This window comes from Musca vetustissima, unplaced genomic scaffold (assembly GCF_032173495.1).
Source record: "Musca vetustissima isolate MV318-11 ecotype Yass unplaced genomic scaffold, APGP_CSIRO_Mvet_v1 utg278, whole genome shotgun sequence".
NCBI lineage: Eukaryota > Metazoa > Arthropoda > Insecta > Diptera > Muscidae > Musca > Musca vetustissima.
Genome location: NW_026872825.1, coordinates 91,275 through 105,992, shown reverse-complemented (window position 1 = coordinate 105,992; position 14,718 = coordinate 91,275). Strand labels below are relative to the sequence as shown.

The 14,718-nt window shown below is 30.1% G+C and overlaps 1 protein-coding gene across 1 annotated transcript in view; it reads right to left on the bottom strand.

Moving 5' to 3' along the window:
- Positions 1-14,718, bottom strand: part of LOC133338839 (long-chain fatty acid transport protein 4) — an 89,514-nt gene that overhangs the window by 16,494 nt on the left and 58,302 nt on the right. The window contains exon 3 of the mRNA XM_061546949.1: positions 13,080-13,277. Coding sequence (XP_061402933.1) covers positions 13,080-13,195 — 116 coding nt within the window. The 5' untranslated portion in view covers positions 13,196-13,277. The remainder of the gene's footprint in view (positions 1-13,079; positions 13,278-14,718) is intronic.

Sequence of the window (14,718 nt, the reverse complement as noted above, 5' to 3'; positions counted from 1 at the left end):
TGCGCTGATGTGTGCGTTAACGCGATAACAAAAAAACGCCCAACGCGAACATTCTGTTTAGCCCTTTATTGCTAGTTTACTACGTAAGAAACGCTTTTCAATAAAAATTGCAAAAGTAGTACAACCCGTCGGGGAGAAAGATTTTCATTGAAGAAGAAAAATAGTTCAATGTTGTACTATATTGCAGGTTAGGGAACATATCTAATATGCATTAAATGAGGGTTAATTTTAAGTGACCACAAAAATAATGAAACAAATAAAATTTGCAAGTAAACAAATAACAGCTGACTGTCAACTTTATATAGTTTTGATACAATAAATAATTGCATAACCTATAGCCTTTATCTAGCATTTATATATTCGGTTTCCGCACTTTTTGTGTACATTTGGACATTAATGTTTATATGTGAAATATTGGATTTTTTCTTTGCATTTTTCCTTTCTCCCTTTCTTACAAAATCAGTGTTGTATTTCATTAGTACGGTGATAAAAACATTGTAAATTAACTAGTGTTCCAGGTTACATACTTTGGGATTTTCTTTACAAAATTATAAACATTCCGTAATAATTGTTTCTTGACATTCCAGATTATTTTTAGGTGTATTTGTCTTTCTATTAAAATCTTGCATTTGTGTAATTATTTTATATATTTGCGCTGGTACAATAACAGTGTCAAATGTTAACATAATATAGAATTCCATTAATTAATCCCGAATTGTTGCAATTTACGTACATTTGCTTATGAAGAACTCGTCTATATGTACATTCACCTTTTTAATTGTCTTTAAAAGTTCATTAAACATGTTAAATGTGTATTAACAATTAAAAATAAAATGAATTTTGGTTTTTACTTAATAAGCTTCATTGTGTACAATTAATAATTTGAGTCATCGGGTAGGGGGAACATACTCGTTATGAATAATAAATTTAAAAGGAGGGCTTAAATATTTGAACATTTTTGGGAGTATTTAAAATTAGTCTTGATTGCTATATTTCATAATTTATTTTTGTGAAGTTCGAAAGTTTAATTATGTAGCCAAATAATAATCGTGTAAGATATGTTTACATTAAAGCTTTTTTTTAGAATAAAGGGGGCGCCACATACGAGGATTTCAAGCATCCCTCTTATGGCACAATAAATAGGTAGTCCATTTTATGATTGTATGTCAAAGGGTACTTGAATTCGATGTGCAATGTTGCCAACCATATTAAATATTATAAGGAAAATTTTGACAGATGGTCGAGACAAAAACAAAACGTTTTGTTTTGCTGCATCCCCTTATTAGTGCATAATGATCCCTCTTTAAGTTTCGTTATATCAAATGCAAAATTATAAAGGAATATCAAAATCAAATTTGTTCATTTTTTGAATCTTTTTATCCAGGATGAAATATAACAATCGTTTTTAAGAAAAATTTAATATTATAATTTTTCTTTAATTCAATATTATTCAAAATAAATAAAGTGAACGTTACGTATGCTTTACATAGGATGTTTTGTTTTCCAATACAACTCTGATAGAACACTGTTTACCATATTTTCAAAGGCAATAAGGGCTAGCTATTGATCAAATCATAAAAAAACTCAGGAAAGTTAGTAGTAGTAAAATTGTTTAAAATGGAACGCATTTTCCCCTTTTTTCAATTTGATCAAATATTTTACCCTTGGTAGCAAAATTAAATTATTATCACCGCATTTTAACAAAATAATCTAAAAATAATCGAGTGAAATAACAAAAAATAATCAGTTATTTAATTTTGATTTTCGAGTGATTTCCAAGCATATCTTTAATCGATTTCATAGCCGATATTTCTTTATCACGCTCCAAATGTAACTGTACAAATCCAGAGAAAGTATAAAGGCCATTAAATTGTTAGTTAATTCTTGAAATGAACTTTTCAATATAACTGAAAAAAAAACAACATAACACAATATACATTGTGTGTTTGTTGATTATGGATTTGTTATTTAATGATAAGATAAATATAAAAAATATGTCATAAATCAAGCGTTTCATTATTTTTTTCAAATCATATTTAGAAATGCAGTAGCGCATAGTAAACCCCACATGGGTTTCCTATCTATGTATATAGTTAATGTTATCGGACTGTGGTATTTTGAACTTTGCTATGAACTGCTAGCAAGGAAAGGAAATCTTTGAGTGTTTTTATGTTGTGTGAATATAGTTTTATTTTTAGTATGTTCAGAGTAATAAAATTTGGCATCACTTTGAAATCAGCTGATTTATTACTTAAAATAAAAAAACTTTTGCAAATATTAATACATGGGGGAAATATTATTGAAGGGCATGAACATCAAGTTGTGTTCAATTAAAGGCTGAATCAGGGTTCATTTTTTATAACACGCTGAATTTACCATGATTTATTATAAAAATTTAAATCATCGTGCGGCAGGGTTTATTTTAAATCATGATACCAATAAGATTCAACGCGATTTTTGTACGAAAAAAATACAACCCTCTTAAAATGTACCAAAATTTGCAACTGTTTTCACATGTTTGCATTTTTATTTAATGATCGTCAAATGCAAAAATGAAAAATCAAAGGAAAACAAAAATTATTTATAGAATATTTTGTTTTTAGGTGACGTTTTTACTTTCCAAATGATCACAGCATTGCAAAAAATGTTCATTGTAGTAATTTTTCTTTTCACTCTTAAATTGCAAACAATTATTGTTGGTACTAATTAATAATTTTGTATATATACTAAGAAAGATCAGCTGATCGACATTTAGATCATGTAAACATTAGGGCGTATTTCAGGATTTCGTTAATGGAGTCCATTACATTTGTATGGAAAAATTAAATAAATTTGAATGAATTTGCAACTAAATGTTGATAAAAGAGGAAAAAACTATGATATAAACGCACTATAACTTTATGTGTGGTTTATGCCAAATCATTATTTGTTCTTCATCTAAATTGCCATTTATTTGAATATGGCCTAATAAATGATTTTCCATAAAACATGTTAGATGTATTAGATTTTATTGTAGATGATTTTGAGTAGATAAATCATATGGTCTTTCCCAATGTTGCCCAGAAGCAAAAAAATGTTGTATAGCTTATATTTAATATAAAAATTTAGAGTAAACGTGAGAGTCATATCCAACTGGTCTCCATGGATGACCTTTTCAACAAGATGGATGACCTTTTCCCGTACTAGAAGAGTCTACTAATTTGTATTATTCTTTTCAATAAAAAAGAAAAATTGTTTTTGTAGTACAAAATGGAGATTATACTAAAGTTCCTTTGTAAATATTTAAAATAAATAAAACACGTTCGATGTAAATGTATCATTACATTCCGTTTACAAAAATGACAACTTTTTTCATAAGAATATATGAATCCAGAGTTGATCATAAATATTTATATGTTTTGTTTTAAGTTCTTTTTTTAATTTTTTTTTTCAGCTAAAGTCCACATGAAACCAAAGCTTTAAAGCGAGTTACAAAATCATAGTTGTTTAGATTTGTATTAAAATAATATAAAGACGACAATCAGCTGTTGTTTGTTTACGTATAGATACATATTTTCATAATTTCTGTGGCAATTTTTCAAATCAATAGTTTCGTTCCAGAACCGAAAAGAATCTACTAATTTTACAAGTTTTGCAACTTTTTACTCGAAAACCGTTCCTGAACCCACAAAACTGGTAAAACATTGAACCAAATTTAAGAAAACTGAAATTATTTTAATTTTGAAGTATTGCGATCTAATTTTGGCATATTTACTAGATTTGCGTTCACGAATTTTTGAAATTTTTTGATACTCTGAGAGCGATTTTGAAATGTTGAATTTCAACGAATTTTGAAGCATAAAACTTTTTATGGTGCAAAGCCGAACTGTCCTTGAAATATCTCGATTTAGCATAGGATTTGCAGCAAATTGACATATTATTATATGTAAATCGAGATAAGATATGTACATTATCACGATAAAAGCTATAGCCTAAATGTAGTATGATTTGTGTGCAAAAACCAGTGTTGCATGAACTCATGGCACAATAAATTGGAACTCCATTAACTGTCAAAGTGCATAGTTTATACCATGGCACAATAAATAGATAGTCCATTTAGAGCAGCTGATGTCTCGATTAACTGTCAAAATGGGTAAATTCTACTTGAATTCAATGTGCAATGTTGCCAACCATGAGAAATATTATTAGATAAAATTTGACAGATGGTCGGATACAAAACAGTTGTTTTTGTTTTGATACATCATTATATTATTGCATCATGCTTGAACTGTTAATTATGCCGAATAATACAGGTTTTCAGAACTTTATTAAAAGGAAATTATAGTACGTTTTCATGTAACCAGTTTTCGTTAACACAGTGGGTTTCAATTGTTAATTCCTTTGCATATATGTCAAATAAATCCTTATAAAGTAGGTTAACCCGATAAAAAGTGATAATGTATATGCCGTTTTAGTGGATTCTTGCTGGTTCTACAACAGAGATTATTTTATTTTTGCTCGAAAAATTCTTATTCGAAAGTTTGTCATCTAGTTTTGACGAACTTCTCTTCCATATTTTTTTGTTAAAACATGTACGGTAGAAACGATTTTGACAGTTCGAGAAATATATATGTCATTTTATGCAGAATGAATTATGGGTATTTGCTTGTTAAATACATAATTGATTTTCATTAAAATATCACTTTAAATATGTTCAACACCTCGTTTTTATACAAATATTTAATTTTGACCTTTGTGCGATTAGCATAAATTTCGATTTCGTTTTCTGTGTTCTTTTTTTGTTTTTTGGAAGTCAAGTGTCCGAACATACACATTGATAAGATTGCTATTGAATTTTGTTTCTTAGTACTTAATTCTATGAAATTCTGATGAATATATATTTTTTAAATCAACATTAACCATGCAAAACGTTGATTAACAACACGATTAACGTTTGTTGTTGTACACGCTCCGTGAACGGAAAACCACACACAAAACTATTAATTGTTAATTTAGAAAATTTGAGTTTCATGTGTGGCAAAAAAAAAAATAGCAACATAATAATATGACTAGCTATTTCAGCAAGGTTTCCATTTATAGAAAGTTGAATGTGTGTCACAAAACCAGTAATCAAAATATTTTTTCATGTAAGATCGTTTTAAAGAACTTTGAATAGAGTTGAAAATAAAGAATTTCAAAATTTTGTGAATAATTTTGTAATTTGTCCTTGGATAGTTTAGAGAGTCTGATTATTTGACTTTCAACATTGGGTTTACAAGAGATGGAGCAGTATATTAATTGCCCAATGTTAATAGTGTCGAGAAATCAGAGTTGTATTTGTACCATATAACTTCAAAAAAAAAAAAAAATACTTTGATTTTGTCTCTTATAATATATAATATCCTTATCCTTATAATATTTCACATGGTTGGCAACATTGCACATCGAATTCAAGTAGAAATTAGGCACTTTGACAGTTCATCGAGTCATCAGCTGCTCTTACTGGACTACCTATATATTGTACCATGTTCATACGTTAATGAAATAGGAAACAAATCACTTACAAATAATCTGGAATAATAGTACGTTTACATTCTATCAGATTTATTATATCCAGTAGATCTAAATTGCAAATCCATTACATGTATGTAAAATAAATCCTCATAGAGGCCGTTCGTTGAAGCGCAAACGTTAAAGTTTTTATTTCGATCTAGTTATCCCTGACAATTTCTACATTCACTCATGATGCAATAATAAGGTGATGATGTATCACAACAAAAACCTTTGTTTTTGTCTCGGCCATATGTCAATTTTTTTCTTATAATATTTCACATGGTTGGCAACATTGCACATCGAATTCAAGTAGAAATTACGCACTTTGACAGTTCATCGAGTCATCAGCTGCTCTAAATGGACTATTCTCATAGGTTAATAAAATGGGAAACAAATCACTTAAAAAATCTGGAAGTAATAGTACGTTTACACATTGTTACGGATTATTATATCCTGTAGATCTTCGATCTAGTTATCCCTGGCAATTCCTATATTTACTATTTGTGCTATAGTACGTTTATATTGTACTGTATATCAAATAAATCCTCATAAAGAAGGCTAACCCGGTAAAAATTGTAATGTATATGCGGTTCTATGCTAAATTTCTGTTGTAGCAAAAAGGAGAAGAGAACGCCTATATAGTACTATATTGCAGGTTCGGGAATACAACTATTTACTAATTATTTACAATTTATTTGTGTTCTATATTTAATTATAACTAGTTTACACCAATATGAATTCTTAGAAAATACGCAATTGTTATTTGTTCTAAATATAAATTACATTATTGAACAAAAAATCCCGTACATAATTGAACACCTACCCTCTGTGTTCTATTCCCATGCTCAATTGTCAATTAGACAGACAGATACAGATCATAATTAGTATATTCATGAATATGCAATGTAGAAAAATCAGCTAAATTGAAAGGAATTGTAAAACGTAAAAAGATGAATGGGAATTTTCAAAAAAAAAAAAAAAAATCTTATATTTTTGAGAGCGTCTAGAGTTTTATGACTACAATTTGTATATGAATTTCAATAAGTATTAAACAAAGTATAAATATCTGAAAAACCGGTTCCCAAAAACACACGAGTTTCATTTGTTTTATTTGTACCGTTTGTTTCTGCTGAATTATTGATTTTAGTCGCTTTTGAGTGTGTCTTTATATCTAGAAAAATCTTCAGCACGGTCTTAAAATTTTAAACTCTAATTACAAAAACAATCGAGACAAGAAATCGTTTGCCATTCAAGGCCGTTTCTACACAATAAAGTGCAGCATAAAACCAAACAAGTTGTTTTGAGTTATTTACCTATGTTTAGTTTGTCCAAACTTAAAAACCAGTTTCATCATACCACCGATTGATATTTACCATACCAAAAATATTGAAATAAGAATTCAAAAACTACTATGATGAAGTTAATGTAAAATTGTATAAAAAGATTTGTTTTTGCATTCTTATAAGACCAATACAGAATGAGGTCCATTCTTGTGTTAACGAAATCAGAAAAGGCCTTGAGACGCCTATCAATAAGAATAACATAACGTTAAAATTAATAAGAGAATCAAGCAATGTGGACATTTTAAGCAACATCAACCAGACGTCAATAAAATTGGCAATGTAAATACTGCGTTTTATTAAAACAAGTTTGATGTAAATATATCGGCATATTTTATTATGGCAGTGTGCTTAAAAAATATTTTTTTTGCCGTATACTGTTTGGAAAAAATCTAAGGAAATAATTTTTACCATAAATACTTTTAATATAATAAAACGGCATGTACATTAGAACTTTTTACCGCGTTAGCCAACATTCTGAAGATTTGACATACATATATGTAAAGGAATTGACAATGTAAACGTACTATAAAACGGACCTTTTTAACTTAGTTTTAAATATGTTTAGATGAGAATTTTTATGTGTCATTTATTATAAATACGTTTCATGTAAATGTATGATCTGTTCCCGTACTAAAAAAACTGCCAACCTATTAGATTTATAAACGGAAAATCGACAATAATTTGGATTTATAGAAGTTTTTTACAGGTTCTGGAACTTAGCAATAATCTAAAGGTGTATTTAGACTATGCCATCTACATCCAACATGGCTAAACTAGCCTGAAAATGATGTAAATTTGACAGCCAGCTGTTATTTGTTTACGTGTACATACACAATTCACTGGTTTCATAATTTCTGTGACAATCATAATTCTAATGAGAATTGTTCTCTATACGATGAAAAATCATAAAAATATATATTGTTTTAAAATATAGTAATTGTTAAGTCCGCACTATAGGGACTTGGGTGGTTGGCAGGTACAGTGTAACAGATTCTCCAATTGAGTCAGTACGTCCAATGCGTACTCGTGAGCAAAAATAAAGAGAAATAAATAAAAACACAATAGTTTTATTAATAAAAGGTTCGACCAATGCCGATATTTATTGTTGGTAAACTATATTACCTTTAGCACAACGATATGTGCGCAGCTTACTATTTAAGCCTAAGTGTTCACAACAAGATGTGTGTGTAGCCAGTCAGTAACGACGAAAGTACTCAAGTAGTAATAATAACAATGTTTGACATAAAGATGCCTAAAGGTGGCGCAAAAGCAAAATGTAAACAAAAGGCCGTTGAAATCTGTCAGTCTCATACTATTACAAGGATGTAATAAAAGGGAGTGAACAGATTTCAACGGCTATGGCCTTTCAAATCAAAGGCTAACTATTTAACTATTTTAAATAGCAATTCTTGCTTAAACAGTAATAGTCATTATAAATTAAAAACATTTTCCACTTTTGTAATTTTTTGTTAGGAAACAATTTTGAAAAGTTAACTAAGAATAAAGCTACTTTCTAAACGCTCCTTTAGGCTGGTACCATGAAATAATTACTGAAGGTAGTCTCATTTGAAAATTTTATGACGGCAACTCTTTTTAATTTGGAACTCATCTATGAATTTTAAATAATATGAAAATTAAATTCCATAACATTTTACGTATGACGATTGGCATATTTTCAATAAATTAAACAAAATATATTTTCTAAAGCTGAGCATTGCTCTCAAGATTTAACCATGGTTGTTACATCTTATATTTATAAGTTTTAGAAGCTGGTAACTTCAAAATATTTATGAATATTAATCATTTAACAATTTTTGCCACTGAACACATGATATGCGTACATTTTTATTTAAATTTGGAAAGCTGAATTCAGTCAAAGGCAAATTTATGAAAAAAAAAAAATTGAAACATATGACTGCATGAGACTACCTTGTATAATTATGCAATGGGCTGGTACAAAAATGATATATTGTCTGTTCCCGTACTGCAAGAATCTACTCGATTTTACTATTTTCTTCGATATCATAAAGGAAAAAAGCGTTATTGGAGTAAAAAATAGTAGATTCTTGCAGTACGGGAAGATACCAATAATGTTGCCAGTCAGCTGACATTTCACTGGTTTTATAATATCTTTGGCACTGATGAATATTTCATAATTTGAATAAGAATTGGGATAAAATAAAAAAAACATTCCATAAAAAACCATGCATGAAAACATATATTGTTTTTAAATATAGTAATATTCATTATAAATTGAACAAAAACATCAAATTTTCAGCTCTTGCAATTTTTTTGTTAGGCATCTTTTGTGAATTATAAATGTAAACAGAAGACATGTGTACATCGTTGCAATTATTGAAAATTTTTGGATAAATAATAAATTTTACAGCTCGTTTCAAAAATTAAATTGAGATAAGAGCGCGTTTAGACTACTAAATCCACTAGATTTCAAATTCCATAGCGTCTCCTTAATCATGTTCACAAATCCAGTGGATTATATTTGACGTATACGCTATGGAATTAACATTTGTGATCGATTGGATTTCGTAAATCTAAATGCACATTAATACTCATTATTACGGTAAAGTTATAGTCTAAACACGACTCTACCCACGAAACACAAAAAAAGATTGAACTAGGGACAAATAAACACAAAAAACGTGAACGGAAATCTAGATAAAATTTTCATTTAAAATTAACACCAGAGCCTGCAAATATTATTATTATTCCGGTAGGGGAAATGAAGTAGATTGTTAGAGACTCTGGAAAAAATTTACTCACTCTTAATCGTTATATTTTTGTAATCATCTTTACTTCCGCCTGTATTAAAAATTATAGCCGTGAACATTAGCGAAAGTGCTTTTTATGAAAACAATTGTTGTGGTGTTTATGTAAAAAAAATATCAGCTGTCATTATTCCGAAGTCAGTGTAAATAATCTTTAATTCATTTTCAGGATTTTGTAAACCCACATCAAATAAATAAATACGCTATTATAATACGTTGACATTGTACCGGATTTCGTTAACCCAGTGGGTATAAATTTTCAATTCCATTGTATATATGCCAAATACATCCTCATAAAGTTGGTTAACGCGGTAAATAGTTCTAATGTACATGGAGTTTTAGATTGCATATACACCGAAAAGGTTTTACGTAAATTATTATTTGACATAAAGCGGGTTTACATATAACATTTGATCATTATAAAAGATCAAATCAGGGTGTATTTTCTTAATCAGAATAAATTTACCATGATTTACCATAAACATTTAATTCATCTTGCGGCAGGGCTTATTTCAAATAATGATACAACGCGGGTTTTGTAGCAAAAAATACAACTCGCTCACAATGAACCAAAATTTGCAAAAAAATTAAAAAATGTGATTTTTTACTTTCCAAACGATCACAGCATTGCAAAAACATTTCCATTGTTTTATTTTTTTTTAAGGGGACCCCCCCCCCCCCCATTCTCGGTGTCAAAATTTTTTTTGATTTAATTCGAATCTACTCTAATTCTAGAATGTTCCTACAAAATTTCAAGTAAAAATCTCAAGAACTCTTGAAGATATAGCCGATTTATTGTGTCAGCATCAAGTGACGGCTAAAGGGCTTCTCAAACTTTAAACGCGTTTTTCTCAAAACGAATGGCGGGCACGATAACTCAAAAACTAGTAATCCAATCGGTTTCAAATTTTGACACGTTTCTCTGGGAGTGTGTAGCTCTCGTATGAACTAGGATAAAGCCAATCGGTGAAGATCTTCCTTATTTTTTAACTTAGTTTGTGGTAAAAAATAGGCGATTTTCCATAAAAAAATTTTCAAAGTTCCGCCATTTTGTTAATTGTTGTGCGAAGTCAATAATCCTAGTTCATACGAGAGCCAGACATGTCCTCTTTCTAACACAGTTGGAATTTTCGGATTGATGTTCCAGTGAGGAGTTATCATGCCCGCCATCGAAAATAAGGACTTTTCTTTGAACCCAAAAAACAACAACAAAAAATTTTGGTAAATTATTTTTCTTCCTTTTTAAATCTTCAAATATATATGTGCCAAGTTACAAACCTTAACAAGCATTGGTATTCATTTACCAGCCCATTTAAAATCTTAAAAATAAAAAATCGAGAATGGGGGGGGTTCCCTTAATTTACAAATTGCAAAGAAATAGGCGCAAATTTATAATTTAGTTTGTTTACAAATAAGCATCAGCTGATCCACTTTTAGGGAGTGGATCAGCTGGTGTATTTCAGAATTTTGTTAATCGAGTCGATTTAAAATCATATATGTAAAAGGACTTTCACAATCCGAACAGACGTATTTTTTGTGTCTGAAAAGAAGATATAAATTGTGATAAAAACAATTGTCCATATTGCCAATAAATAACAATTTGCAAAGATCGATGTCAGTGGAGGGACGGGCTTTATCTGTAAATGTACCACCTGACAAAGAAGGGGATACACGAAAATCTAAGGGAATCAACCAAAAATCACCAGAAGGCTCTTTTCCAAAGGAATCATTTAAAAATCAACCAAAAATCGCCATAAGGCTCTTTTCCAAAGGAATTAGTTAAAAATTTGTATCATCCCATAATTCTTCCAAGTCTAGGAATATCAACACCAATTCAAAAGAAAAATTGAGTGGGATCGTTCTTAATCCAAACGATCAAGATGACATCAGGATCAAGTCATTTCTCAAAATAAGTTTACATTGCTAGGAGATAGTGGTGCCCTTTTCGAACCATGTGTTCCAATAACACAACCATCTCAACCTCCTATCGAACTGTCGCCGCTTCTTGAAATGAATTCGCATCGAAATCGGGTAACAATCTTAAAGGTTTTTGTCCCCCTATATATACGTCAAATATATTATCATAATGTAAGCCTATATGTAAACATACTTGTAATGTTGTCATATTGAATTTAATTTGGCCCGTGTAAACGGATTGTTGTTTTCATATTTTATAAAATAACTTTATGACACTGGTATTTTCTAAAGGCCATTGACATTATAGAACCACTAATTAAACGTTTTACTTCCTATCAGCAATTTAATAATAGCGGCACGTGTAAATTAAGTGTTAGTTTGAAACAAGGTTTAATTATCATACAACCCTCATATACCCGTATAACAGAAATGCAATTGTTGTTATACGCCCAGCTTGTTTTTAACTAACCTTACTCATCTGATAACAATGAGTAGTACTGCCACTACTACGGAACAGCTGATGCTAGCAGTAATTACAATTAATTATTATCTCTGTTATCACGACATGGGGAAATAGAAAACTTTCACTAAGCGTATGTAAATAAACGTGAAGCGTAAGTTTTTTTTGTTTGTGGGAAATCAACAAAAGAAGTCATGACTCTTTGTAATAAAAAGAAGGAAGATGAGCATCAAATTTTGAAATTAATTTAATTGTATGCGACAGTTATTTTGTTGTTGTATTTCAAAAAATATATATTCAAATGATATTGTGGTTTACAAGGTTAGAGTGCGTGACCGAGGGAATGAAGATCAAGCTGAGACTTTGATAAACATATTTTTTCAGTTTTTTGGCGTATTAATGACACAGAATATAAAGAAGAAGAAGCAAAGTAAACAAAGACGCGGCAAACAAGTTGTTTTCATTGAACGACGAAATTAATTTCTGGTTTATTTTTTTTTCTGGTTTATTTTGAGTTTTTTCATTAGCACTGCCAGTTCGAAGTTTGCATTTTAAAATATATTTTAAGTAAACTCGGAAATGTTTTATTTTGCTGTTTCTTCTTCATCACATTAGCACTTATTGTCATTGTTGTTGTTATTTCTTTTTAAAACGAACTAACGTCAAAGTAGGTATAAAACAAAAATTCATTGACAAAGTCTACGATTAAGGCAAAGTAGAAAAATAAATAAATCAGCAATTATAATAAACGATGAACCTTAACACACGCACACACACGCATACAATCACATATCCAATCACAACAACAACACATGTGTGTTCCCATTACGGGATAAACATTTGTAACAGGCAGATGCCAATGCAACCAACCACCACGAACGACCAACCGACTACCACCACTAATCATCTAAACATTGTTTAGATCTTTCAAAATAACATCGTATTTCTTTTTTTTCATTGTCTGTTACTTGGTTTTTACAACAAAAAAACTTTTTTTAAATATCGAAATTTTGTTTGTGTTTTTTTTTTTGTAAAACTCACGTAAGATCTCGTTTAGCTGTTGCACCGGCTATGTAAAACCATCGCCAGCCCGGTTTGGTGAGCAATATCACCAACAAGGCGACGAGGAGGGCAGGTAATCCGAATGTCCAACCCATGTAGTACCAGATAAGCGTTACAATCGCGGTTAAAATGCCGACACCAACCACACAGCTCACAACGCGTAGTAAGACTGAAGAGCTGGAATAAAATAGAAAGAATATCAAAGGTTTTTTTTGTTCAAAATTTCAACACCGAACTGTGTCGGAAATGTATCTGACTGAACCGAAGTGAGTCAGCTGATAATACAAAGAAAAAATAAAGCAAAATAAAATGATGTTAAGTTGCTATGAGCGGTAGAGTGTGCGAGAGTAGTAAACATTGAGAGAGACGGCGTTAACTGTTCGAACACAATCATTGCGTTGACGCCGATTGTTTTGAATATCAACGAACGTTGCTGACAATTGCATAGATGAGAAGAAGAGAGCTTTGTTTTTGTAATGAGCATATAATTAGGTAAACGGTATTGCCATATTTATAAAAATGTATATTTTGTGGGGTATTTATGTTTAATAGCTATTGTCAATTGAAAGTCATTAATGTTGGAAAATAAAACAATAATAAAAAATAACAAGTGAAAAAGCGTTAAGTTCGGCCTAGCCGAACTTTGGATACCCTCCACCATTGGTGAAATGATTACAACAGAGTGTTAGAACCAAACCCAAAACGCGGAAAAATCGGATAACTATTTTAATATAAAATATGGGAGCTATGCCTAAACGTGGACCCATATCTTCGAACTGCAGGCAAAAGACAAATCCATGCAAAATTTCAGCACCCTATGTCAATTCCTTCAGAAGATAGCGTGATTACAACAGACGGACGGACATGGCTAGATCGTCTTAGAATTTTATCCTGATCAAGAATATATATACTCTATAGGGTCGGAAATGAATATTTCGATGAGCTACAAACGGAATGACAACATTAATATACCCTCCATACAATGGTGGAGGATATACAAATTTTAATAACATTTTAAGGGAAATACCATGGCACAAGTTAGTCTCATGCAATCATATGTTTCTAATTTTTTTCATATATTTGTTTTTGACAACATTCACCTTTCAAAATTTAAACGAAAATATCCTCCTCAGAAATGTACGCAAATCTTGTGTCCAGTGGCAAATTTTTTTAATCATTTATATTTATTATTTTTAGGTTCCCTGCCTGTATAATATATAAATATAAATTGCAATATTCTACGTTAAATCTTGAGAACAATGTGGAGCTTTAGAAAAAATATTTTTTTTTTAATTTGTTGAAAATTTGCCAATCGCCATGCGTAACATTTTATGGAATTTATTTATTATTATATTTTTAACCATGGCATAATTACAGAAGATAGTCTCATTTGAGAATTTTATGATGGCAACCCTTTATAATTTGGAACTCATCTGTTAATTTTAAATAATATGAAAAACAAATTTCATAAAATTGTAGGTATGTCGATTGGCATATTTTCAATAAATTAAACAAAATATATTTTGTAAAGCTGAACATTGCTCTCAAGATTTAACCATGGTTGTTACATCTTATATTTATAAGTTTTAGAGGCAGGGAACTTCAAAAATGTATAAAT